We start from the raw sequence: 27,879 nt of genomic DNA, 5'->3' as shown, positions 1-27,879 counted from the left end.
AACCTAAATAATGATTTGAAATTCCTGACGCTCATATTTTTTTTTTTTTTTTTTTTTTTTTTTTTTGCATTTTCTTGGAGATTTTATTATTTTCCACATCAAGGTAGTGATGACGAACCTGTAAACAGCTTCTCAACGGAGATACACCACACTTTTAGCATGAAACTGCACCCATATTATTCCTGGTTATTCCATAAACAGCTATTCTTGATTTAGTTCTAATCAGGCTCCATGCGAGCTTAAAAGAGTTGTGTTGAATTATTTTATTGTTTCGTTTCAAAACTTTTCAGCATCCTTAAATATCTATTAGTTTTTTTTCACATATTTCTGCAAGACTTTTCAACTAAGATTAAGCGATATTATACATGGCAAAGGAAACTGACATGAAATAACTGCTGTTTACATGGCTTGAAAGGATTGAAGAATCCGCTTTCATTTACAGATTTTTCTCTGCGTTAATTTCGATTAGGAAGTCCTGGAGGAAGATCAAACCCTCTCCCATAAATGCAAATAATTCTGAGTTTGACTACATATCATTAAATGTCTTCGACAAAAAGTGATTAATTATTCTTCATAAATCCAGTACACTGTTTTACATGCCGTGTCTCTTCAAATGAATTATTTGCCAGCATTAGAAGTAAAGTAATATTTCGGGATGCTAATATCTTTGTCTATCATAAAAATCATGGGTTTTTCTTTCATTTTTGTTGACTTCATATTTTTGCTTCGCAGCTGTTTTTCTTCTGCTTATTCAATTTGCTGTACGGAGCTGCTTTTAATAATGAAACTAATTTAAATTCTTTAAGGATAAGTTTCTTTTACTTATTTATCTTCGTGATCATTTGATGTTTAAGTATATAATACACAACACCACTCATGATTGAATAAATGATTGATAAATATAATCATTTATTAAACACCACTCTTGTTTAATAAAGGATTATATAGACTAGCAGAAAGCAGTTTCTCTCGAAGATCGACATGCCAGTGGAATTAAATTAATCAGTTTCCTGAGATAACAAGCCTGAAAGGTTCGCCATTACTGATTTGGTAAATAAATAATAACATTTACAACTTTGTGCAGTCTTGATTGTTAATTGTAAAAGGTCCAAACATCCGAAACAAATCAAGAGTCAGTTTCAGCAAAACACTGACCTACACCATCTCCTCTTTCCATCGATATGCATGATGGCTTCCCAGAGCAAATCTGAGTCACTTCGCTAGGGCCGGTAGCACTATAATACGTATATGGCCAATTCCCGGGCAAGTGCGGATACAAGAAGGATGGAACCATGGGCAAAAATCTGCAATGAGGATCCGAAGGAGTAGGATTCAGATAAGGAGGAATCTTGCTGGTCCACAAGTTGAGGGGATGCTGTTGTTTGACTAGATCTGGGTTCGAAGTTTCTAGAGTCAAGTCTTCTGCGAAGCTATCATCTTGGCGTTTCGGAACAGTGGATAAACCTAAAGTGTCCAAAAGAAATTGATGAATATGAATTCAATATTTAATAATATCTAAAGATTATGCTTTTTAAAATAACTACATTAGTTGGAGTCTCTTTAGAGTCTAAAAAATGATTGATGATTCTGTGAATATGGATAATGGTATAAGTATTGTAAATTTAGCACTCTAAATAAAGTTTATATATGCATAAATTTCGTGACTTCTTTCATTTAATTCTAGTACGTATTCAAACAATATTAAATAAATAATTTCTCGACGAATTTGAATAATCATGGATGTATCCCAGGAATTTTATACTTTTAATAATAGAGATTCCTCAGTAGCTTAATTTAAATACTGTAAATCCGTTGCTTGCTATTTTGATTTAAAGAGTTAAAGCAATTTCTTGATTATTTGTGTATTGTAAGAAATGAGTTTAATTTTCAGTGGTCTATTAACACTGCCAGGTGAATTTTCTTTTCTGTCACAGTGCTACTGTGATAATTTGGATAAAGCTAAATATGAATTTGTTTTCATTCGATTACATTAAACATATTTTTTATGAGCAATGTTTGTTGAGCATTTTGAAATTATAGTATTACTTGCTCAGTATTCTTACAGATCTCTTTAATAACTGTGCCAAATGAACAGGGAAAAATCGAAATGCATCATCATATATGAGACATATATAAGACAAGATTTTCTTAAAATACGAACATCGCAGAACAGGAAAATCCTAACAAAGCAAGCTCAGTGCAGCGATTTTGAACTGAATCATTGAACTAACAACCGTATTTATAGGGATACTAGAGAAGCTTCCAGAGAAAAAAATTTCCTACGCTTTGATGTTGCACTTTGGAAAACTTTCAGAATATTGCCAAGTTTGTAGTACATTTCCAAATATTGTTTACTTAGCAATAAAATCGTCACGAAGGCGAGTTATGAGAGGTTTTGCTGCTGTCTCACGTTTTAATGGTGCTCTTCTTCCAGTTCAAACGTCAGTTGATTCAGAATTCCAACACAATACACGAAATAACACAATACGCCGGCATAAGCTTTATTGTAGAAAAATAAGCAATAAAATTATCACCCGAGACTCACTAAATAAACAAATTAATAAATAGAAATAATAAATAGTGCTACAAAAATGCAAAATATCAAAATACAATTGCAGTTCCGAAAAGAGCATAATATATTATTTTGGGAAGTTCAATAAGAGAAATATCATGCATAGTTTAATGCGGGCAGGATAGAAATAGTGTCTGAGTTCTAGTTAGATTAATTACTATTAAAATATTTTAAAGAGTTAAATATTGAAGCTTTAATCTTACGTAAAAATAAAAATTAACATCATAACTTACATTGTCGAGTTAAGCTTTTTGTCTTATAATCTGAGTAGCCTATCGTGTGCATACCATAACTTATATCAGGATTAGCTTCCGGTGAAGTTTTTGACCCAGAAACTTCACTGCCAGAGATGGAATTTAGGTTGAGATCTACTGGAAAGATACAAAGAGCATTTCAATTTTAAAGGAACAGCAAAAAAGTAATCTTAGCAGAAAACAATATAAAATAGTTTTTTTTCTGCTTTATGTAGGTAAAAGTTATTACTATAAGCATATTCGTTTGCTGTAATGGATATTTGTTAAAATTTATTTAAAGCTCGCAAGAAGTTCAAAAATGATTAATCGCAAGATCATCTAATTTTTTTTCGTGTAAATTACGCAATGCGTTTAAATCTTCATCTGACAAATACAGACAAAATCAACAAACTTTTAAAACTGAATTTATGAAACTTCAGATTTGAAGAAAAGAGTTTTTATGGCTTTCTAATTGATTACGAATATTTCTTATATTATATACATTTCCTTGCCACTTTCACAGAACTTCTGGATCTCTTTATAAAAACGAACTCTTTGAATACTTTTCAATTCATCAGTTCCCTCATGAATAATTTGAACTTCTGAAATACTTTCAATACTGCCCCACTAAGGTAAGGTTTCATTTAGAATTGAAAGTAAGTAGCCCTAGGAGACTAAGAAAATGTTCTAAGAATATCTCCCTTTTTCTCTGAAATTATGTCTGAGGAAACTTGCAAGTAGCCAAGTGGATGAAACCGCTGATCGCTGGTTATTGATCCCGGCGAAAGGGTTATTTACATATGTTTTTCATGGTTTTTCCATGCATAAAGTAAATAAGGATTCGTTTTCCTTATAAAATCCTTCACAAATACATTTCTCGATTAGGCACATAGCTCTTGTGTTTTGCCTTTATAAACTAACTATCTATTTAAATTCCTTAACGATAGCTGTCTTATTCGCAGAAGCATTATCATACAGCACAAGTTACTTATGTATCTTTTAGCCTAAAACACTGAATACTTTTCAGATGGTCGGTCTTTGTAAAAGTTAACTGTTTACCTTCAAAATAAAATTTTTTTGAGGAATTATTCAGTATTGATCAAATCACCACCCTGATTTTACTTCAGATTTCTGAAAATGAACTTTTTTGGGGACATGGTTATCATTTACTTTCAAGATCGTGAGTATAACATTAACTATGGTCAGCTGTTAAGATTTGTTTAAATATAATATATTATCGCTTCTCTTAATTCAGTATTTGAATCCGTATAAACAGGTATCGGCTGCAGAAAACCAAACAAAATTCCCGTTTGTGCTTCTATATATTAAATAAAATAAGAAAATATATTAAATAAAATAAGATCTTACAGAATCTTAAAGTAATATCTTAAAGAAAATAAAATTTGATCGATGTATTAATAATTAAAGCTATCGATTGTTCACTTTTTTGAGATCGATTTAAATAATTAAGTTTTAAGATTATGTGGAAATGTATGTTTAATTAAAAGATATAAATACACATCGTCCATTAATAGAATTTAGGAACAGATTGTTGGAGTCTTTCGAGAATCTTCATTTGTGGACTGGAGAGGCTTAGTTTCGAGTCGCATGGGAAAACAATCCTGTCAAGATACTTAAACCAGCGAAAATAATGTTAGCGAAACTAGAAGTATGAACTAACAGACCGATTATATTGTTACGAATTTGGTATTTAAAAAGCTAATGTTAGTTCAATTATAAATTAAATGATTTTATTTCTCGCGCAGTGCAGCGCGTGACGAATATTAAAAGAAAGCTAAGCCGGAAAAATTAAAAATACAAGAGCGCGTGCGTTAAATAAATAAATATCTCTTTTTGATTTCGAGAAAGTACTGGAAAATTCTAGCGCGTGATTTTAAAATCTTATAAAAGGAGGAAAACATCTTAGTTTGTAGTAGTTGTTTAGTTTGTTGTTGTTTAGAAAACTACTGTTGTTGATTGTAGCGAATTCGCGGATTAGCGTTCTTTAGCTGTTTTGAATTACGTTCTATTGGACATTTGAGTAGTTAAAAGATAACTACTGTGAGATATTGTAATACTGCATGATAATTTGAGAAAATTTAAGCATTTTTGTTGTGATAATAATAAATTTTTGTTCATTTTTCATCGGACTTGTGCATTCATTTCATAACGAACCCGTACGCACGCAACAATTTTTGGTGTCAGAAGTGGGATTTGAATGCCAATAACAAGAGCGATGGAAGAACAATTCAGGCAAATGATGACTGCATTTGCTGCTTTCCAAGAAAAGATGGAAGGAGCCGTCAACTCCGTTAAGGAAGATATAAAAGCTGTACAAGAGAAAATGGATGCTGGTCAAATATCCGTTAAGGAAGAAATGAAATTGGGCCAGGAATGCGTTAAGGAAGAGATGAAATCCCTTAAAGACGAGATGAAAGCAGGTCAGGACGAAATGAAAAGAGAAATTACCTGCGTAATAGAAAATAAATTTGAGGCTATGGAAGGCAGAATAGACGCGGTTGAAACTAAAGTTGGACAAATAGAAGAAAGAGTTTCTTCGGTAAAAGAACAAGTAGAAGAAAGAATTTCTTCTGTAAAAGAACATATAGAAGAGAGAGTTTCTGCCGTCGAACAACAAATTGATGATAGGGTTTCTGCTGCCGTCGCCAAAGAAGTTGACAGCCTAAAGAAGTGCATAGCGACGGTAGGAAACAATTCTGAAGGTTTTAAATTTTTATCGATGCCTGCTCGTTCCGTTCTGAAACTATCTACATATGATGGGAAGACCTCCTGGCAGGTGTATAGGACACAATTTTCTACCGTTGCGGATGCGAATGGATGGGATTCCCAAGCTAAGGCCTGTCATCTCGCCGCTTCTCTGAGAGAAGACGCAGCGGATATCCTGCAGACGCTTCCCGAAAATCAAAGGCTAGATTTCGAAGCTCTATCCGGCGCTTTGGAGCTGCGCTTCGGGGAGAAATGTTTAAAAGACTACAGCAGGCTCCAATTAAAATCTCGTCAACAGAAGCTCACCGAAACGCTTCAGGAGCTCGCCACGGATGTTGAAAGGCTGTCACATCACGCCTTTTCGGAGTGCCCGACAGAAACAAGGGAAATCCTGTCCCTGCAATATTTCATCGATGGCATCCGGGACCCTGAAATACAGAAAGCACTGCGAATGGCGGATGTTAAAGATCTGAAAAGCGCTTTAGTGTATGCCATGAAATTTGAGGCAGCCCAGCAAGCCACCCGTCGAGACCGCCATCCAGTCAGAGCTGCTCAAGTCCAGGAGCCAGGGGATCAAGTCACTGCTCGTCTAGACGATTTAACTAGACAACTGAACGCCTTGAGACAGAATATTGGTGACAAGAAACCGACCGTAAAGTGCTGGAACTGCGGTGCTGAAGGACACATCCGACGAAACTGCAGAACACCCCAGGGCACGGATGCTAAGACCGCTCCTAACAAACAGCAGGGAAACTAATTAGTGGCCATCTCGCGGGGCGGAGGTTGCCAGATCATGAAAAGCCCCAGTTTAAAGCGCTTCAGATTTCTGCAGTGAGAGGCGGCAGTAATGGACTTTTCATAATAGGACATATTAATGGAGTTACCTGCAATATGACGATAGATACAGGAGCCAACGTTACCATCATCCGAAAAGATTTGGCTCAACAACTGGGAAGCAAACTTATCTGGACGCCGCCCTGCGTTACCCTACAGACTGTGTCCGGTGAGAAGATCAACATCGATGGAAAAGTAAATGCTAACATCACGTTTGGAAGTGCCGCTTACCATCACACGGCATATGTAGCAGAGATCACTGATTCTTGCATACTCGGATCGGACTTTCTAAGGAAATACAATTTTCCCTTGGACTTTAAAAATAACGAATTGCATTCTACATCTGAGGACATAGCGTTATTTGGAGTCAATGATGAAGTTAAATCTGTCCATAAAATCATAGCACAAGACAATATCACAATACCGGCAAGAACAGAAATTTTACTTCCTGGATCCATAGCCGAAAACAGAAATTTCCGCTACGGCATCATAGAATATCCCAATAACTGTAATAGCCCAAAAGGAGTACTAGTAGCCTCAACACTCGTCGACCTATCCAGAACGGTTATCCCGGTGAGAGTCGCCAATGTAACTGAGAAGGGGAGAATTATTAAGAAAGGTGAAGTGGTTGCAGCATGTACTCCAGTAACCACTGTTGAAAGAAAGAGTAACATCCAAGAATCCGTGTCCTCAGAGAGAATTACATCGGAGTTATTGCAGAATGCGCAATTAAACGATAAAGAGAGGAATGCTGCCGATCGCGTCATTAAAGATCTTCAAGTTGTTTTCTCCCGCTCATCTTCTGACGTGGGTCGAACTAGTTTGACACAACATAGAATAGATACCGGCGATCATCCCCCGATCAAGCAACATCCAAGACGTCTACCGTTTGCTAAACAGGAAGAGGTGAGAACACTGTTAAAAGATATGGAAGAAAGCGATGTCATCGAGCCTTCAGTAAGTCCATGGGCATCTCCCATCGTCCTAGTCAGAAAGAAAGACGGCTCAACAAGATTTTGCGTCGACTATCGCCGGTTGAATGAGGTTACGAAGAAAGACAGTTACCCTCTTCCTAGAATTGACGACATTCTAGACACTCTTTCTGGCAGCAAGTGGTTCTCAACACTTGATTTAAAGAGTGGGTATTGGCAGGTAGAAATACAGCCTGAAGACCGAGAAAAGACGGCATTTACTACGGGACAAGGGCTTTGGCAATTCAAGGTGATGCCGTTTGGACTGTGTAATGCGCCGGCAACATTCGAACGTCTTATGGAAACTGTTTTGAAAGGCCTTTCCTACGAAGCCTGCCTCATATACCTGGACGACATCATCATCGTCGGAAAGAGTTTTGAAGAACATTTAGAAAATCTTAGGAAGGTGCTTCAGAAACTGAAAGAAGCCAATCTGAAGCTGAGTCCCGCTAAATGCAAATTGTTCCGAAAGGAAGTGACTTACCTGGGACATGTCATTTCTGCAGAAGGTGTGCGCACGGATCCTGAAAAGGTATCAGCCGTTAAATCCTGGAAACGTCCCGAAAATGTCCATCAGCTGAGAAGCTTCCTAAGGCTTTGCACCTACTATAGGAAATTCGTGAAGGACTTTTCTTTCATCGCAAGACCCCTACACAAGCTGACAGAGAGCAACCAAAAGTTCTTGTGGACAAAAGAATGCGAGGATGCATTTAACAACTTAAAGGAGGCTTTAACATCTGCTCCAATCCTGACGTATCCTCAGCTTGACCGACCATTTATTCTCGACACCGACGCGAGTAATGAAAGTGTTGGTGCTGTTTTGTCCCAAGAAATAGACGGCCAAGAACGTGTAGTGGCGTACTGGAGCAAGTGCCTGTCTAAACCGGAGAGGAATTATTGTGTCACCAGGAAAGAGTTGCTCGCCATAGTCAAAGCTGTAGAACAGTTCCATTACTATCTATACGGCAGAAAATTCATGCTCCGCACCGATCATGCATCATTGACCTGGCTTTTAAATTTCAAGAATCCTGAGGGTCAAATAGCCAGGTGGATACAGAGACTCCAAGAATATGACATCACTATCCGTCATCGTAAGGGATCATCACACGGAAACGCCGACGCCCTGTCTAGAAGACCTTGCCAAGAAAACTGTCGATATTGTTCCAGGGTGGAAGCGAAATACGAGCTGCTGACTCCGGTCGCAAGACAAATTACATCATCAACATCTGCTGATCGAGAACCGTGGAGTGATGATGAAGTCAGGAAAGACCAGCTGGAAGACCGCGACATTAAACCCATAATTGATCTAATGGAGTCGTCAAACAGAAAACCTACCTGGCAGGACATTTCTATCTGTAGTCCTACAACCAAACAATATTGGGCACTCTGGGATTCACTTCACATTCGAAACGGCGTCTTATGCCGGAAATTCGAATCGGATGATGGGAAGACGTTCCGATGGCAGCTGATACTTCCAAGATCCCGCATTCCTGATGTCCTTAAAGAACTACATAACAGCCCTACGGGAGGTCACTTTGGAATAATGAAGACCTTACAGAGAGTTCGTGAGCGCTTTTACTGGAATAATGCAAAGGATGACGTGCAAAAGTGGTGCCGATCTTGCGATGCCTGTGCAGGTAGGAAAGGACCTAAGAGACGCAGCCGAGGCAAGCTGCAACGTTACAACGTAGGGGCGCCTTTTGAACGAATCGCCTTTGACATCCTGGGACCTCTGCCACGAACTGCTGATGGCAACAAATACATACTCGTTGTCGTTGATTACTTCACCAAGTGGCCTGAAGCTTATCCTATTCCTGATCAAGAGGCTGTTACAGTAGCTGAGGTAATGATACAGCACTGGATTTCCAGGTTCGGAGTGCCTCTTCAGTTACATTCCGATCAGGGAAGGAATTTTACCTCGGTAGTAATCAAAGAACTATGCAAACTACTCGGCATTGACAAGACCCAAACGACGCCATTACATCCCCAGTCGGACGGCATGGTAGAGAGGTTCAATCGAACCATCCTTAATAACCTCTCATTAGTAGTTTCCAGAAACCAGCAGGACTGGGACAAGAAATTATCGCTGTTTTTACTGGCTTACCGCAGTGCTGTCCACGAGACTACCGGCTATTCTCCATCACAGATGCTATTCGGTCGTGACCTTCGTCTGCCTTGTGATCTCTTGTTTGGCCGCCCTCCAGACGCTCCTTCATCGTCTGAGGAATATATTCAAGATCTCCAGGCCCGGTTTGAAGTGATGCACAACTTTGCACGAGAGCGAGTCAACTTGGCGACGGAGAAGATGAAGACCCGCTACGACACAAGAGCTACTGAACATCAGTTCCACGAAGGAGACAAGGTGTGGTTGTGGAATCCGACTCGACGGAAAGGACTTTGTCCGAAATTACAGTCACCTTGGGATGGCCCGTATACAGTCCTAAAAAGGCTGAATGACGTCGTGGTTCGGATTCGTAAGTCTTCGAACTCTAAACCTAAAGTCGTTCATTACGACAGGTTAGCTCATTACTATGGCCATAGTACGTAATGTAAATAATTGTAAATAGTATCAGACCATGGTCCTTTTTGTTTATAAATGTGTATTTAGTATTTGATTTGCATTTAGTATTTGATTTGTATTTAGTATTTGTTTTGTATTTAGTATTTGATAGCATTTCATTTGTTTAAGTTAGTTATTGCATTTATTGTTAATATTGTTTGATATTGTAATGTAATGTTTATGCCTCAGTTGCATTTTTGCCACAGTTGTAAGTTTAGCTTCCTGTCCAGGGATTGTACTGCCGGACGTGCAGTCCTTGGGAAGGGGGCAGTGTTACGAATTTGGTATTTAAAAAGCTAATGTTAGTTCAATTATAAATTAAATGATTTTATTTCTCGCGCAGTGCAGCGCGTGACGAATATTAAAAGAAAGCTAAGCCGGAAAAATTAAAAATACAAGAGCGCGTGCGTTAAATAAATAAATATCTCTTTTTGATTTCGAGAAAGTACTGGAAAATTCTAGCGCGTGATTTTAAAATCTTATAAAAGGAGGAAAACATCTCAGTTTGTAGTAGTTGTTTAGTTTGTTGTTGTTTAGAAAACTATTGTTGTTGATTGTAGCGAATTCGCGGATTAGCGTTCTTTAGCTGTTTTGAATTACGTTCTATTGGACATTTGAGTAGTTAAAAGATAACTACTGTGAGATATTGTAATACTGCATGATAATTTGAGAAAATTTAAGCATTTTTGTTGTGATAATAATAAATTTTTGTTCATTTTTCATCGGACTTGTGCATTCATTTCATAACGAACCCGTACGCACGCAACAATATTATAGTTTATGTAGGATATTATCCAAGTTTATTTTTATTATTTATACTCAGAATATTTTTAGTGATACAGATCTGAGACCTAATCTTTTGCCTGTCTGACTCAAACAAGTAATATGTAGTAAAACATTGTTTATAAATATGTTTGAAGTAGCATGAACTTAAGATATTTAATCCGAATCATTAGATGATGGTTTTAAACAGTATTTTTCGGCTTTTTCTCCGAGAGGTACTATAAAATAAAATGCTCATTTTAAAGAACTTTTATATAAAAGTCATTTATGTCTCAGAAATAAGTGTTCTATTTCATAATTTCATAAATCTATTTCATAACTTTATTAGGAAAATATGACATAATTTTCTGAGAACTGCTTTAAAAGTATTTGTTTTTCTCAAGTTTATTGATAAAAGACAACGTTGTGAAGACATCTTACAGGAAAATTCTCCTTTATGTACAAAATCTATCCTTCATTTTTACCTACGAATACACAGAAACAATCCTTAGAGTGTTTAAGGGAATAAAAAACTCTTGAGTAAAACTTTAAGGGATGATATAAATCATGCATTTTTATGACGAAAAGTGGGTTTATTTTCAACTGTTTATATTTCGGTACTGTCGTGTTGGAACAGAGATACTAATAGGGCGGAAGGAACTCCCCCCTGGGTAAGAATTACATAGCTTCTGAGGGGAGGGGGAGAATGTGATCAGCCTTTTTACTTATTAAGCATTTAGTTCTCATTTATGGGTATAAAAATTATTTTTATTCGATTTTGTTATTTATCAGCATTTTCTATATTAGTTCTTTTTTAATTCATAAAACGCACTAATAATCAAAATTTATATAAATATAAATGTATTTTTGTAGTTTTGGAAAGAACGGGGATGATGAAAAGAAGAAGGGAGGCAATGGTCGCCTAGTAATGGTAAAAGCGCAGTGCAAAAATGAGACAAAAAAGTTTGAGAATCACTGAGTTAGAAGAATTAGAAAAACTTAATAATTCTTATTTAGTTAACCATACGTGGAAATATTTGTTGTCACAAAAGCAATCTGATTTCTAATTTTTTCCGTTTTATTTATTATTCACAATATTTATATATACTCGTATCATATTTTAACTATTTCTCATCGAAAACAATCACTGTTGCATGATTTGCACTGCAAGCGTTCAAATTTATGACGTCTTTCAGAGGTTACAATAAAATCTAAAAAGACAAACCGCATGTTTTCGAAAGTCAAAGTGTAGTATAATTTCTTTTTTTAAAAAGTACTATTATCTTAAAATCGTGACTTACTTTTTTCTTGTGATGCAGAGCATTCTAACAATCTTGCACTCGACACAGTATTGCTTCTTTGAACCTCAGAGCTGCAATGTGCTGCGATAGTTCTTGTGCAAGTTTCTTTATCGGTGGGGGTCTGAGGTGAAGTTGTAGTTGAACTGATAATTTCCTTACTTTTATCCTGAGCTGCAAAATTCTTATCTCCACCCTTCTGCAGCTTTCTCTGTTTTGCTCGTCGGTTTTTGAACCAAACCTATAGGCATCAATTCTTTTGTTAATTAAAGGCAAAAACAAATGTACTGATTTATTACTATGCAAAATACATGTTATGGATTTAATTAATAACAGGATGAGTAAGTTTTGAACACAACAATACCAGTTTAATACATGCGTTTTTACTACCTTGTCAAGTCAATAAAATACCAATTTTCTTTCCTTGTTTCATGTTCTATAACCAGCAGACACACACTAAGTGCTTTAAAATGTACTTAAATATTGATCAATCATTATCTGTAAACGAGTTTCAAGAAATGAAATTTATAATTCATGTAAACTAGCTGTGACCAGATAGACAAGAAAAGAAGAAAATATATCAAAAACATTTGCGTATCTTCAGACTGGAGCTACTGTTGTTAAACAAATTTTGGATAAGTCTGTCAGAAGCATATCGGGACCTATTTCTAAACGAGTTACTCATACTTTACTATCTTTTACGACAACGTTACAATATGGTTTCACTCTGTGTTGCAAGAAAATCCAAATACAGAAAGAGTTTATGCTGCATCTGATATAAGAATTCAGGTTTCTAACACTGTACCTGACATTAAAGGAATCCGTAATTTTAAGGTTCAAACATGTCAAAGTCATTAAGAACTAAAAATGCTTTAATTACTTTTTGGATCACTTGCTTCATTTAATTAGATTATGTATCATTTTTGTAAATATAAAAATTCAAAATTTTTCTTTTATAGGTATTACATAAAAATAAGAAAAGAAAAGAGAAAGAAAATCTGAAATCTCTCAGATATTATATTACGCCCAAAAGGGCATTTTTTAACGTTTTATCTGTTACCTTTATTTATTAAAATCAAGTTCTTCTCACTTAATTCACATAAAATTCAATCAACAGAATTATCGCATAATAATTTAAAAAGAGCATATCTTCGGAATTTCCGATACACAGTCTCATGCGCTGGAGATAAAAGTATTTTTATCCGTACAGTAATGCGATCACTCGCTTTGAAATCGTTGAGTTTCTTAATCAAAAATTCTCTAAAGTTTTAAAAAAAATTGAAATAAATAATAAAACAAATTCGAAATTCAAAATTCGGGCTTCCAAGTGCTCATGTTCGGTTGGAGGAAAATTTGATGGTTCTAGGTACCGTTGTTTTTTCGCAATGACAGAAACATTCATGTATTTATGAAAATTTTACGTTATTTAGTATCTTTAAATACAATACATGGCGATAATATTTGATGGCAGGCAGTTTGAAAAGTGAATCAACGCATAAAGTGAAACGACGGAAAATGCCCTTTTGAAACTAATAGCCGTTTGGGTCTAACGCCCCTTTGGGCTAATAAATGCTTTTTCTAATCTAATATATTTGTGTTATTATTTATTATAACTCAAAACCTAAATTTACTCAAGTGTTCGTTAAAATTTCAGAACTTATAAAGGTGCTTCGCATTACAAATTTTGGGAAATAAAATACTGATTTAGACACTGGGATTATTACATAACATTAGTTTTCTACGTCTTGTGCTTATTACATACGTATGCGAAATATTTTTCAAGCTTTTAGTTTGCATTTTTCGAAAATATAAATGTAAAATTTCAGGGAAACCAATTCTATGTTAATTACATGATTAAAAAAGAATTAAAATTCTTCAAATTGGATGAATTGTGCAGAGGTGAAACGTAAATTCTGTGTCAACACTGCTACACTTTTTCTAATGAAGCATGATCTACATTCCTCACAGATATTGAAAACTTAAAAATTTTGAATGAAGTCATTTCCCTTGAAACATGCATTCTATACACATAATAGTATGGAGTTACCCTCTAAATTAATATATACATTTTCTCAGCAGTTCTGTTAGCAATTATTCTTTTATGCACTAAAAGAAGGCCATGGTGGACAAACGAGGAACACGCATTAACAAAAATAATCTAGTAAATAATAACTCTTAAATTAAGAAGAATTAAAATTATATAAAAAAATTAATTAAGAAGTCATTTTGGTTGTAGTAGAGGCTTGACTGTATTTAACTTCTAAAATGAAAGTGGCTATTTATTTCTTACGACAGATTAGATTCTGTTGAAGTCCGTAGCCTTTGAATAACTTCTTGAAATCTTTAAAAAATAAGTTTATTTTCATGATTTCTCATTATTTAAATTGTTATAATTTATTTTTATGAAACCCTATCTAGAATTTACTCAATGGACATTTTGCTCATTGTTACAGAAACAATAAACAACAGTTTATTTAAAAAAGGAAAATTATTATATAATTATTTTTTACCAAAACGTTAAAAACACACTTATAGAGAGCAATTACTCCAGAAATACCAAGGCTATGCATAAACATTGAAAACATACATGAAGCAGTTATGATTTTCAAAAATATTTAAGTAAAAAATATCAATATCTGTTTGTTACAAAGTACAATATTATGATGATTATGTAATATGCTGAAATAATGCTGCCGAATTGTGTAAGATGTGCACAATCAGCATTATGACTTTTGATGTTATTTCACCAAAAATAAATTGGAATATTTGTCAAAGAACTGATATTTTCTTTTTATAGATGGTTGAAGAAAAATCTTTAATATGTCTACTGTTCGTATTTTAAGTGCACAGATATTAAAGTCATTGAGATGATAAAATCTGAAATAACATGTATTTTAATATACATTATTTTATATTTTCTTATTAACATCCATGGAATCAGATTTTAGAGTAATTTAGAACAGTGGAACCTAGAATCACGAATGCCTATTACCCCGAGCAAATCGGTTTACAAACTAATTATCAGGCAAACAATACAGAAATAAATATAAAAAACAAAATTTGAAAGACTTCGAATTTTAACCGTCGCTCCAAAGGGTTTGTTAAAGTTTTATATGGTCTCGCTGAGTTTGCAGTATACCAGTCTGCTCTTACACTCACTACTCCTGACCCAATTTTTATTTATTTGTAGCCCAAAGGGAGTTAGCCTAGAAGGCTATTAGTTTGAAGAAGCCAGAAGGGCCCAGAAGTGCAATTCGTTTTGGCATTTTGCCTCGATTCACTTTCTGCCTTGATTCACTTTTCAAATTGTTGCCACCAAATATTACAAACCTGTATTACATTTAAAGTAATTATATAAGGAAGAATCTGCATAAATGTATGTATGTTTCTCTCTCTGTGAAAAAATAACGGTACCTAGAGCCGTCAAATTTTGAATAACGTAATCCTCCACTGAATATGGGCATCTGGAAGCAATAATTTGGAATTTGAAATTTGTTTGATTATCAATTTCATATATTGTAATATTCAACGAATTTTTTATTAACAAACTCAAGGATTTCAAAGCGAATAATGGCAAAACTGTACGAAAAAAAAATGTAAAAAATTTATCTCCAGTACGCCAGACTGTGTATCGAAAATTCTAAAGATATGCTCATTTTAAAATTATTTTGAGATATTTACTGTTGAATTGAATTTATGGTTTAAGTGCAAAGAACATTTAATAAATAATAGTAACACAGAAAAGTTTAAAAAATGCCCCATCGGGCTTAATGTAAAATCTAAAAGCTTTCAGATTTTTTGCTTTATTAATTTAATTTTCTCAGTTTTTTTTTATCTTTAGCTTTATCATTAAACATCGTTTTCTTTGCACTTATGTCACATAAAGTTCAACAATAACAATAACAAAAAATCACATTTTTAAAAATAAACATAGCAGCATACGTTTAGAATTTCCGATGAATGTCCTAAGTTTTGATATACATATTCATATCTTTCTCACTCTTTTCTCAGTTCATCATACCAATATTTAGTTTTCTTATTAAAATGGTCAATAAAATATTTTTGTCTTTTATTATTAAATTTTTTCGCACTTACATAAAATCATTTCAACAGCAAAATCAAAAAATATTTAAAAATAGCCTATCTTTAAAATTCCCGGTTGAGTGTTAGAGGTTGACATATATATTTTTATATTCATTACATTACCTCTTTGGAAACTATGATTTTAATGAGTCCAGCCAGCATAACTTCAAAAAATATTAAATATTTCTAGTTACTTATCTCATGGCTTTAATATTTGTTTATTTAAATGAATAACATTAAAAAGTATTCTTAAGAAATCTGTTTATTGCTTTTAAATCACTTTAGTTTATTACTCAATAAACTTCCAGATTAAATATGAAAGTATCTTAGATTTACTGAACAACACGCTGGTGCTTAGAAGATAAAAGTATTTATTTTCAGCCGCGGCAACACATTGCTTTCATAGAACCGAGTTGGTTAGTTAAAATCGAAAAATAAATATCCTACATTTTCCAGAATGGCAAAAGTCTCGAACGCTGGAGATAAAAATGTTTTATTTTGAAAACTGTTGTCACTGCTCACTTTGAAATCGTTGAAATTATTAATCAAAACTTCATTAAAGTTTTACACAATGTGAAATAAATAATAAAACAAATTTGAAATTCGAAACTACAGCTTACAGGTTCAATGTTAGGGTGGAAGATTAAGTTATTAAAAGTTTGATGTTCTAGGTATTATCGTGTTTTCACAATATGAGGAACATACATACATACACACATGCAGATTTTTCATCATTCAATTTCTTTAAAAATAACACTGGGCGGTAGTATTTGGCAGCAACAATTTGAAAAGTGTTACGCTGTTTATAGTGAGCCAACATTAATTCCCATTTCGAAAGTAATGGCCTCCTTTGGGCTAAAAAATTAAGAAGCTTCGGATAACGAAAGCGTTTTGTGTTACGAACACTCAAGTAGACAACAAATGATTTCAGAGCTGTTTTGAGGAAGTCTCTGTCGAAACATTATCAGAGTTGGTTCATGATTATAAAACTGCGTTCATCAAAAAAGAACTAAAAACGTTTCAGAGATAGCAACAAAAGTAAATAATGTGGGTAATATTTTAAGAGGGTGAGAAAAAAAAATATGAATTTATTCATTGATCAGCAAAATTCGTGTGAAATGGGATAGGTGAAAAATTTTATGAGATAATATTATCCTGATAAAGCTGTAACAAGCTACATCATAAGCACTTTCAACTGCAATGCCATGGTTTCCTCTAGAAATATTTTAAAACACAAACAACAAAGCTCTTTGACTGAAACTGATAAATTCTGTGTGAAACGGAGACCCATGAGTTTCAAGCAACGTCAAATGGCGCTAAAAGATTAAAAAAAGATATACCCCAAACATATATCTGATGTTTTTATGAAAGGAGTATTTTTATATGAACAATAACATCTCTTTTTATTCTCTTCCTAGTCACTTATGCAGTCTACTCTCTTTCATATAGGTATGGTAGAATAGTGGTCTTCAAAATTTGTCAAGGAAATCTTAGAACTATAGGGCTTTTCGGGGAGCCTCATCCCACCCTTAAAAATATATCTTAATTTAATATTTAAAGTAGATCAATATGCTATAGGTACTTTATGTAAAGACAATCAGAGAATAATATTACATAAAATGTAATAATATTAAATAAAAAATGTAATAATATTAAATAAAAAATGTAACACAAAATTGATGTAATTTATTCCTTAATGGTATTAACTCCTGCTCCAAGTGTCAGCTCCACTTGTATTCTTTTAGTGCCAGAACTATGCTTGCATTTTTTGCTAAGCTATCGAAGTATAGCTGTATCAATGTTATCTGCAGTCGCATTTCATATTCTGTATTTAATTTGTTTCTATATTTTGTTTTTGTCGTCACATACTTTGAGAAAGATTTTTCACTTAATACGTTGTCCGAATGGAATTATAATATTCATAGGGGTGTGAGAAACTTTTAGGTATTCTGCATGAATCTACAGCTAAAATTTTAGGAAATGCTCTTACTTAAATTTAGATTTTAATGTCGAGTCTGTTGATATATCGATAATATTTCCTTCACTAGCAAGCGTTCTGATTTATCGTAATACTCCAATGGACTTTTTATAAAATCATGCTTAGTATTTTCCTTCTGGGAAATATTCTCTTACAATTTTCTTCAATTGAAAAAGGGTCTCCATTGTATAATTTTTAACACTGTCATCTAAATTAAATACACTCCCAATTAAAAAACAGTTTAGTTTTGGAAAGAATTGAACGTCATTCTCTTTGACATATTATGACCACATGTTAAGTCTTAAAAATAATCTATAAATAAATATACCTTTATATTTTTTAGTTTTAACGCTAGGGAACTATTGTGAGTGCTTTATACTTGTAAGTTTCTTTTTAAATTTTTATTTTGACTAACGGAACCCTAGAATTTAACTCTCAGAGCTCCAGGGTTCCGTGGAACACAGTTTAGAGACAACTGTGGTAGAATAAGTAAACTTTGTTATCTGTTACTTATTTCGTAGAAAAGATTTCTATTGATTTTTCTGTAATGAATTTGGGCACGAGGTACAGCAACAAATTTGAAATAAGACATCATCTGTGGAAAATCGGGAACAATATTTTCGGTTTACGAACCTTTTGGGTGACAAACAGCCCCCAGGAACGTGTGAATTCATGAACTGAGGATTTAGTTCATGAATCCACACGGACTAACTAAGGAGAACTATGAATTTTTCTCCTTAATTTAGCGTTAATTTCTAAAGGAAAATTCAATTCTCTGCTGCTGATTGCTAAAGACCGGGCGTCTTTTTTCTCATCTGCATACTGAGCATTTTCATTTCAAATTAATTACAAACTGTGGAATTTTACATGTTAGTAAAATTTAAATTGATATATATCTCTTATATCTGCTATTTAAACTTTTTATGTTCCTTTGAGAAAGCATTTTATATCAAGACCATCAAAAACTCTAGAAAACATTACCTGAATTTTTGGTTCTGGGAGTCCAGTTTTCCGAGCTAAGTTCTCCCTACTTTCTAGATCAGGATACTGTGTTTTTGTAAAAGTTTGTTCCAGAGCTGACAGTTGTTGTTGTGAGAAAGCTGTTCTGTTTCGTCTGTGCTTGCCCAAAGGGGTACTGGCTGCATTTCGAAAATCTGGAGAAAAGAAGCACAGTTTAATATTTTGATGAAAAAGCATTTGGACTGAAATAGGAACTAACTTTTGATCTTTAATTCGTATCTCATTACTAAATATACTAATAACGTAAGAACTAGTGATAAGAATCGCATCTTTTAACAAGAACTCCGATTCTTGCTGCTAATTATTAGTATCTTCAATTTTATTCTTCGATCTGTTCTTTTTGTTGTAATTTATTTTGCAAAAGCTGTAATATATCGCTTTCCAACTATGTGACCATTAATCAGATAATTTTCGTTTTCCTTTCCAGTATAATGAGCATATTAAATGACATTGAATTTCAAAAATTAAAAGTATTGAATAACATACAGTTTGATACAAATAAAAATAGAAATAAATTTAGAAATATCTGAAGTTTGAAATTTGCACCCTGTGTTTGGAAGAAGAACTGCAATAAAATTATAAAATTTTTTAATTGTCTAATAGTAAATAAAAATAAATTTCTGGTCACTTAAAACCAGTTAAAAAGTTTGGATTTATATTTTAGTGCTCCCATTATACATAAATTTCTTAGGAATAATGCATTTTTATTTTCATTTGTTTCCCCCCCCCCCTCAAAATTGCAACAGCTCCTTTACATGTATACTCTTTTGCCACAAGTTATACGTAAACACTATTACATATGCTGAAAAACATCGCTTTTTTTTTCCTTATCCAATGGATTTAAGTAAAGAAATATGATGAGAACTAGGATTCTGTAGTTCTGTTTTATGCATTTACAATAACTTTCACGTTACCCACTTTAAAGTTACCGTCCTTAAAATCAGAATAAATTAAAACAGGAGCTTGATATTTCATATGAGGAAATATTTTCGTACCAATGAAAAATACGAAACTATCTGAAACACCAGTAATTTTATCAGAGTTTATGATTGCAAAAAAATATTAAGGCATTACATAAAATTACTTTAAAATTCTTCAGTCCTCCCTTTCACTTCATCTTCAATCTGTATTAACTATTTTATAATTTGAGACACATGAATTGAAGAATTTGCCATTAAGTTTCTTCAAAAACCCTCAAATATACCTGCATTTTATGCCTTTATTTAGTGTAACAAAACTAACCTTCTAATGTATATGGCCTTGCCAACCATGGCACGTAGGGCTGATAGAAAGACGTTGCTGCCGGACGGAATACAGTCTCTAAGGGAGCAGAAGAGCTCAGGGATAAATATCGGGAGCCACCAAGAGTAGCATACGTACTTGGATATCCTGGGATGCCGTCCTGAAAATATGAAAGTTTATCTTGCTTACTAAAGTAATTTTTGACATCGTATATTTAATTTCAGTGAGAAAAAATTTTAAATCAACAGCAGATTTTATGGATCGCAACATTATTTCTGTTTTCGAAAGCGAAAACTTTACAGTCAAGAAGTTTTCCACTTTCTACTATTAACATGGGAGCACATTTTGGAAGTTTTTTATAATCCAAATTGATCATTATTGGGATTACCTCCGGACATGAACTCTAAATTTTCTCGAATCTTTTCAAAACTCAAATCACTCGAATCCTTCTTTTCAGTTATAAGAGAAGAAAAGAAAAGAAAACAAATTACCTATTTTCAAAGTTTTTAATTTAAGCAAAACTGAAATCTGCTTTTAATGTAAAAATAGGTTTAAGAAGAGAGCTTTGAAAATAAACATGCGTGTACTAAGATTATAAGGTATTTCTTCTTCCTTCTTAGCATGCCTTCTTGGTGTAGTGGTCAGAATGCTCAACGCGTATTCGAGAGGTCCGTGGTTTGAGTCGCGGTGAGGGCATTGTTCATTTGTCATCTGTGTTTGGAAGAAGTGTGTTCATTTGTCATCAGTGTTTGGGATCCTACTTCGAAATAACCTAATATCTCTACAAGATGATATGTAGCAAATGAAGTACATGATTAAAATTCTTCAAATTTAAGATTTTCTCTACAAAATTTAACAAAACATATCGGAATAACAGTGCAGATTTCAATTAATAGCTTAAAATTCATAACCGTGGCTGTGTAGCTCAATTTGGTTAACAGCCGGAGTTATGTGTTTAGCGCAGTATTTATGTATAATGGCAAAATTTCCTAGAAATATCCAGGACCCATTAGTATTAATGTCCAGAACTTGTTGAATTTTCAAGGAAGAGATGGTCAGCGATTTGCAAAAAATTCCGACAGATTTTGCTAGATGACATATTGAAATAACGTGTAGCATTCAGGGTAACCTCGAGTTGGTATTTGTGTTCCGAATACTGCTAATTAGAAAGATCCTTCTTTTTTAGTTACAATTTTGCCATTTTTATGTTAATATGCGAAAGTTTTCAATGACGGAAAATGTGAAGCTTCAAGTTTTCAAAACATAAACATTTTCATGATTCATGGAAATCACGGATTTGATTGCCCATTCCATATGATCCTATGCTTAAGTACGTGTATTTTTGGAATTAGCTGTATCAAAAACCGAATATTTTACTTTCATATAACATTTCCTGGTCTTGAAAACCTTTAAATTTAGTTTACAAATTTTAAATGTATCTTTAAATAAATAAATAAATATGTATCTTTATTTATTTATAGCTAAATGAGTTAGAAGATATTTATGTCTACTTACCTATTGCTGTATGAAAAGAGGCCTATATATTAGTTTATTTCCTACCTAATTTCTATTCATTTTTGCTGTAAAGTATATGTTTAAGTAGATATCAATGAACTTCCACGATTTTTAAAATTCAACAGAATCTTAAATTCTCTTCCTAGTGTCTGATTGGAGATACATAAAAAGATATATTAATGGCAATATAATAATTCATATTATTAAATAATGTGACACGTAGCTTCACTCTCTTAGTTTTGCGATTTAAATGCATTGTATTGCATTTGCAAGGCACAGTCTCTCAAATGAGACATCGCGCTTTGTTTACTGGGAATGGAAGAAATCCTGGAACATTATGTTTATTTACTTGTTTGTTATATATTGTATTCTTGTATAGTGCACAATTACACATCGCAATATTATGCAATATTATTATTCTATTCTGTGTTATTGTTTTAACATGCCTATCCGTTTTGCTTAACTTTAACATGAGACTATGATATTATATAGTATTAATCGTTAACATATGTTTATTAAAAAGTCGAAGTTGTTCAGGAAGCCGTCAAAAAAAGAAAAACATTGTATTGGCAAGTTTAAAAACTTCTGATGTATGAGATATGCAAAAATGTTTGATCAATGAAGCAATTAGACCAAAATTATTCATTATTTTCTCAATAGCCAGGCTTTAACATTTTCTTCAGATGACTACATTTCTCGTACAAGTCTTGACAGTTTTACTCTTTTTTTTAATATTAATCATAACTTTAGGTAAAAAAATCTTAAATTTGAAACTTTCTATTTTTTTATGTTTTTTTATTTCATGTCTAGGGTGTTCCACTATTTTATTTTGATACTGAAAAGTTTAGTGGGCTTGTAGGGTTTCTTTTGTAATTAGAAGCCAGAGTTCAAATCCTGTAGACTACACTAGAGTAATTTTGAGTTATCTTTACGTATTAAACAATTTATAAAATATTCGAGAAGATTAAAATATTTAGTTTAAAGTTGAACAGTACAGGTACAACTTGTACTACAGACGAAACTTCCACTATTTGTGGATATTTACATTAACATAACACACAATTAAATTCAAAAGCTGATAACATAGTATAAGACTTATATTTTAAAACATCGGTTAACAAAACGCTAAAGTCGAAATATAACTTTAAGCAGGAATGGCTAGAATAAGTAATAGCAAGACACTGTTGCCAGAAAACCTTATCTAACCATTCAAAACACTTAGCTTACTTTAACAGACAAATCTAATTTACATTCTGGTGAGGAATACGGAAAAGAAAGTTATAAAGGGCTTGAATCATAATAATTTATTAATTGACATAAAATATCTTACAGATTTTTACCCAATACTGCAGGGCTGTTTATTGGAGTCCATAGAAGCATTGCCTCATGTGGATGCCTTTTTGTTTCTTTGAAGGAGAAAATACAAGCTTAATTTTAATTTGGAATACAAAGTTAGCAATTGGGGAAATTTCATCAATCATGCAGTTTATCGTTTGATTTTAATCAAAACTCTACAGTAAAGTTCTCTAAGACAACTACTGACGTTTCCAACCTGTTATAATATTTTAGGAAAATATTTCTTACATTTAGATGGGATCATCTTAAGGAAGTTATCGCCATGAATAGGTTCATTGAAATATTTTCAAACAGTGAAAAGTTAGTAATTAACTGGTAGATAATTTGTTAATGAATAAAAAATGGTATTCAGTCTCTAATTCAATTCCTGTGTTCTCTTAAAGAGATCTGTCTTCAAAACATATGAAGAAAGTAATGTAAAATCATTTATTTGCAACAACAAATAATTTTACGTCAGAAGGCTTGGCAGTTTTGATCGTGGACAAAAATCGACGATACCACAAGATATTTAACACGACACGCTTAATACTTCGTTGATTAATATATTAAATTTCAATTCTAAACAACTCTACCGCATCGCAGCTCAACTCTAAAGGAAAGCAAACAATTAATTCTAAGAGCAACTTCACAAATGTCTTGCATGCTATTTTACTATTCCATATTTTTATAACTTTGTCAATATATATGCACAAAATTTATTCGATTTCTTAATACTCTTAATTTATAACATGCATTTAAATTGTAAATATATTTCAGTGAGAATGACTTCATTAGAAAGATCCTTAACACAATTTACAGTGAAAATTTATTATATTTTTAATATTTGTTTCGAAGCAATTTGTAATATTTATTCAAAGAAGGAGAAAGAGGTTTGATAACATATTCTAATGATTGCTTTAGATGAGTGTTTCAACAAGAATAGGGTTGAAAGTTACTTAAGTGATAGAGTCTACTCTTTAGCTCCGAAGATGAGTGCTGAATCAACTCTACGGTCGTTGCGGATATTGTTGAGAATCCTGCTATTCGAGTAAAGGAAGTTAAGGCGATCTAAATTAGCACTCAAAAGTACTCAAGAGTAAGGGAATTACATGATTCATAGGGAGTTCGGTTCTCATTTTAAAAGCTGAATATGTATTTTATTAATGTAGTTCCACTTGGTGACGAGAGAAGAATGATGTTGTATCTTATTTCTAACTTGTCTTTTGATTGAGACAAATACTTGATTAGTTTAAATAAACGAATCTGGTGTTATTTTTAATTATTAATATTTTTTGTCTCAAAAAGTCTCTTTTCTCTTTCGAATTCATTACCTGAAATTCAGCCGAGGGTTTTTAATAGTATAAATCTTTAAGAATGGCTTATGAATGCAAATTGACCTAAGAGAATGTAATTTTAGTTGAAAAATTAAGAAAAGACTCAGTTGTTTTGGAAATGTAAACTGTTTCTTTTCTAGCAAAGGATTTAACTCTAAATACAATAAGTTGAACAAAATTAAGAGCAGAAGAAATAAAATTAATGATTATTTCTAAATTTAAAGTTTAACAGAAAAAAAATTATTTCAGTGCTCATATGTATCATGAAAATTAATTTTTTATATTTATGAAAAATTAAAGAAAATCCTTTTCAATCAAACCGTACTTTTAAGTTTTCATTTAAAGATGTTTTCATGATGATGTACTTTTAAGTTTCTAAATTTATTCATATTTAAAAACTTAATTCCTGCTTCGTAACGGTTTTTGATGCAGTTTCTAATCAAATTTTATTATTTTATAGAATCAATGAAATGGCAATAAATTCTTTCACAATTATTTTTCATTATAAAATATGTAGTATTAACTTAAAAGATGAAAATAAGCTTCACATTAGAATTAGCAGCGAAGTGGGAAAAATGCAAGAATCATAATAACAAATTATTTAATTTGATAGAAATTATTGCTGATAAATGAATTTGAAGACATTTTAGAAATGAAATTTATTGTTTTTATTTATTTATTAATTTATTTTGCAACATATAATGAACATTTACTTAAGGTATTGAACGAAATGTTCATATAATTTTCAGCAAGAAGGCCATAGATTTCTGTAAAATTCACTAATAACATGATGTAACATTTCTATCTCAAACTATTAAGGATCATTAAATTACCATTGATGCTATAATTTATGATCAGAGTTAACGTATAGTTTATGATCAAAATGTTCATGGCTTAATGAATTAAAATTTATATTTCTTAAATTTATCTTTTTATGATATACGTTTAATAAAAATTTATTGATATAAATTTTATAAGCTGTTACCCCAACAGCCAATTTTAATTACTTAATTAACACTAGTTGTACATTTTAGGAAAACCCCAAAGTGCTGATTAGGAACAAACTTTTATAATTAAGCTGAAGAAGTATTTACGAATAACCAAAATTTAAGTTAAGCAATTTTAAGTAAGAATTAACATCATTTGCGTTCTTTTCTGCTTATTTATTATTTTAGCACATTGTTTTGAAAACTATATAGCTTATTATATGCTTCGTAATGTGCAGATATTAAGCAAGCAATCTTTTAATTTTAATGATTGAAAGTAAGTTGTACCGAATTTGTATTTATTTCAAGATGTAATACTGTAAATTGATATGTTACAAATGTTAAAGCTGAGCTTAAATGATATATTGATAAATCTACTGATATTTAAAAAAGCAATTTTCATGTTATTTATTAAAGGCACTTATATATATATATATATATATATAAAAGATATAAAAATTTCTCTAAAAGTTGCATGTACTTTACTAAAAGAGCCTAAAGCAATTTTTGAATCATTCTAAAAGTGCGAATACCGACTGATGTATTTCTAAAACTGCATCCCATAATGACTAAATAATATTTGATAATATTTACACTTCCTAGAATGACTAATATAAAATGCACTATTATTACTACCCACATCGTCATTTATTAGCTATTCGTTTGTTTCCTACAAAAATTAGTTTAAAAAAGGCAGAATTAAAATAATTATTACAAGTATTATTAAATTAATTATTACAGGTATTTTTAGTATACGTTATACTGAATATTATTACAAGTATTTTTTAGTATAAGTTATATTGAATATTGTTTGTAATACTTTTTTAAAATATAGTTTTAGAAAGTAATCATTTGATGTTACAACAATACAATATGAGATCCTTCAAACTTAAAATTCAAAATTGTAAACTAATAGAAAGGTAAAATATAAAGTTTCATCAGAAATCTGCATACCAAAAAAATCAGCGTAAGTTTTTTCTACTTCCGTTTAACACTTAACTAGGGAATAAAAATTCCCTGCTCTTAATATTGCAGGTGCATAAATATTTTAAAGCTAATATAAGATGAAAAGTTACTTTATCGGTAAAAACTCAAATTTTAACGATATTTTAAGCACATACATGTTTATAAACAAATTAGATTTTTTGCCACCATATAACGAAATGAATATTCATATTTTTATACGAATAAGTTGAATAGGATGAGTAAAATTCTATACATTTATTTTAGCTTAAAAATGTTTGTAACTCAGATAAGATAAAATGCTCTATATAATTTTATTTACATATTATGGCTTCTCTGCATATCATGTCAAATTTAACACACAGATTAATATTTTAATAACATTTAATTCTCTTTTTTCTTCCTTTTATACCCACTGTATCAATTTCAGAACCTACAGTGATACCAACACATGCCAGCAAATGACAGCATAAATCCCATTACTAACTGTGCAAATGTTATTTCTTCTGTTTTATTTGAAATTTATCTTCAGATTGTGTCATGGTTTTAGTAATTTAAAACAATTTTTCAGTTTTAGTAATTTCATATATCTCTTCTCCGCGCATGTAACGTTTGATATAATATAAAAGCACAGGTTTTTGTGAAATTTTGAATTTATCTGTTACTCCATTTTAACTTTATCTGTTAAGAATGAGAATTTTTTTAATTTTAATTTCTTTTCTTCTTCTTATTTATTTTGTTGTCATACATAAATCCATCCTGCTAGAAATAATTTTTAGTATGCCATTTAAGAAAGGATGGAATAAAAGTACATATAAATTAAACTAGATTAGCAGCTGCGAATGAAAAGTCAGACAGAAAAAATATTTTACTTAAAATATTATCCCTTATTACTAAACTGCAACCTTTATTCGTTTTCCAAGTTTATAACGTACAGATAAAGTATTTGTTTAAAGCAATTTTCAGTAAAGGTCAGTAAAGGTTTTTAGTAAAGGTTAAGTTCTGCAATTCATGATTCTTTATATTTATTTTTGAGATAAAAAAATAATACTCGTTTTCCTTTTATAATGTTTACGAAGTCATTAATTTTTAAAACAGCAAAGATTTCCACTTTTTATAAGCTGAATAAAGCTCTTTTCTGATTTTCAAAATAAATAATTTTTTTTTTTTTTTACGTTAATTACAGTGTATTTGAGAGCACAGTTGTGTCTTATTTAAAAGCTTACTTATGTGTGCTTATTTATATTTAGGGTGCTTTCATATGTTTTTAAGTAGCAATTCAAAATCCTAGCACATAAAGAAGCCATGTATCAGAATCAGCCAAACATAAATATAAAATAATTTCAGTTGGTTCCGGGATGCAGCTGCAAATGTTTTAATTAAATCATCCTTTCCTCTTAACTAAACTTCCTTAGTTCAAAGTGAAATTATCAATCACTTACCTGATGAGACGCCGAATTGTACAT

The 27,879-nt window shown here is 32.2% G+C and overlaps 1 protein-coding gene across 1 annotated transcript; it reads right to left on the bottom strand.

Moving 5' to 3' along the window:
- Positions 1–27,879, bottom strand: LOC118197506 (uncharacterized). The gene is made up of 6 exons (XM_035369020.2): positions 27,856–27,879; positions 20,281–20,440; positions 19,000–19,172; positions 11,961–12,198; positions 2,806–2,943; positions 1–1,464 (listed from the first exon to the last, which is right to left on the bottom strand). The coding sequence occupies exons 1-6, from the start codon at positions 27,877–27,879 to the stop codon at positions 1,127–1,129; spliced, it is 1,071 nt and encodes a 356-aa protein (XP_035224911.1). The 3' UTR covers positions 1–1,126.

The sequence above is a fragment of the Stegodyphus dumicola genome, chromosome 7, assembly GCF_044657685.1.
Source record: "Stegodyphus dumicola isolate Sdum_Otavi_A_Nest chromosome 7, ASM4465768v1".
NCBI lineage: Eukaryota > Metazoa > Arthropoda > Arachnida > Araneae > Eresidae > Stegodyphus > Stegodyphus dumicola.
This window is presented reverse-complemented; position numbering and strand designations above follow the sequence as displayed.

Coding starts and splice junctions, on each gene's coding strand:
- LOC118197506 (XM_035369020.2), bottom strand. CDS start 27,879: ATGTACAATTCGGCGTCTCATCAG. Junction 12,199..18,999: donor TCCCAGAACCAAAAATTCAG/GTAATGTTTTCT, acceptor TGATGCCTATAG/GTTTGGTTCAAAAACCGACG. Junction 2,944..11,960: donor CTCTGCATCACAAGAAAAAA/GTAAGTCACGAT, acceptor GTATCTTTCCAG/TAGATCTCAACCTAAATTCC.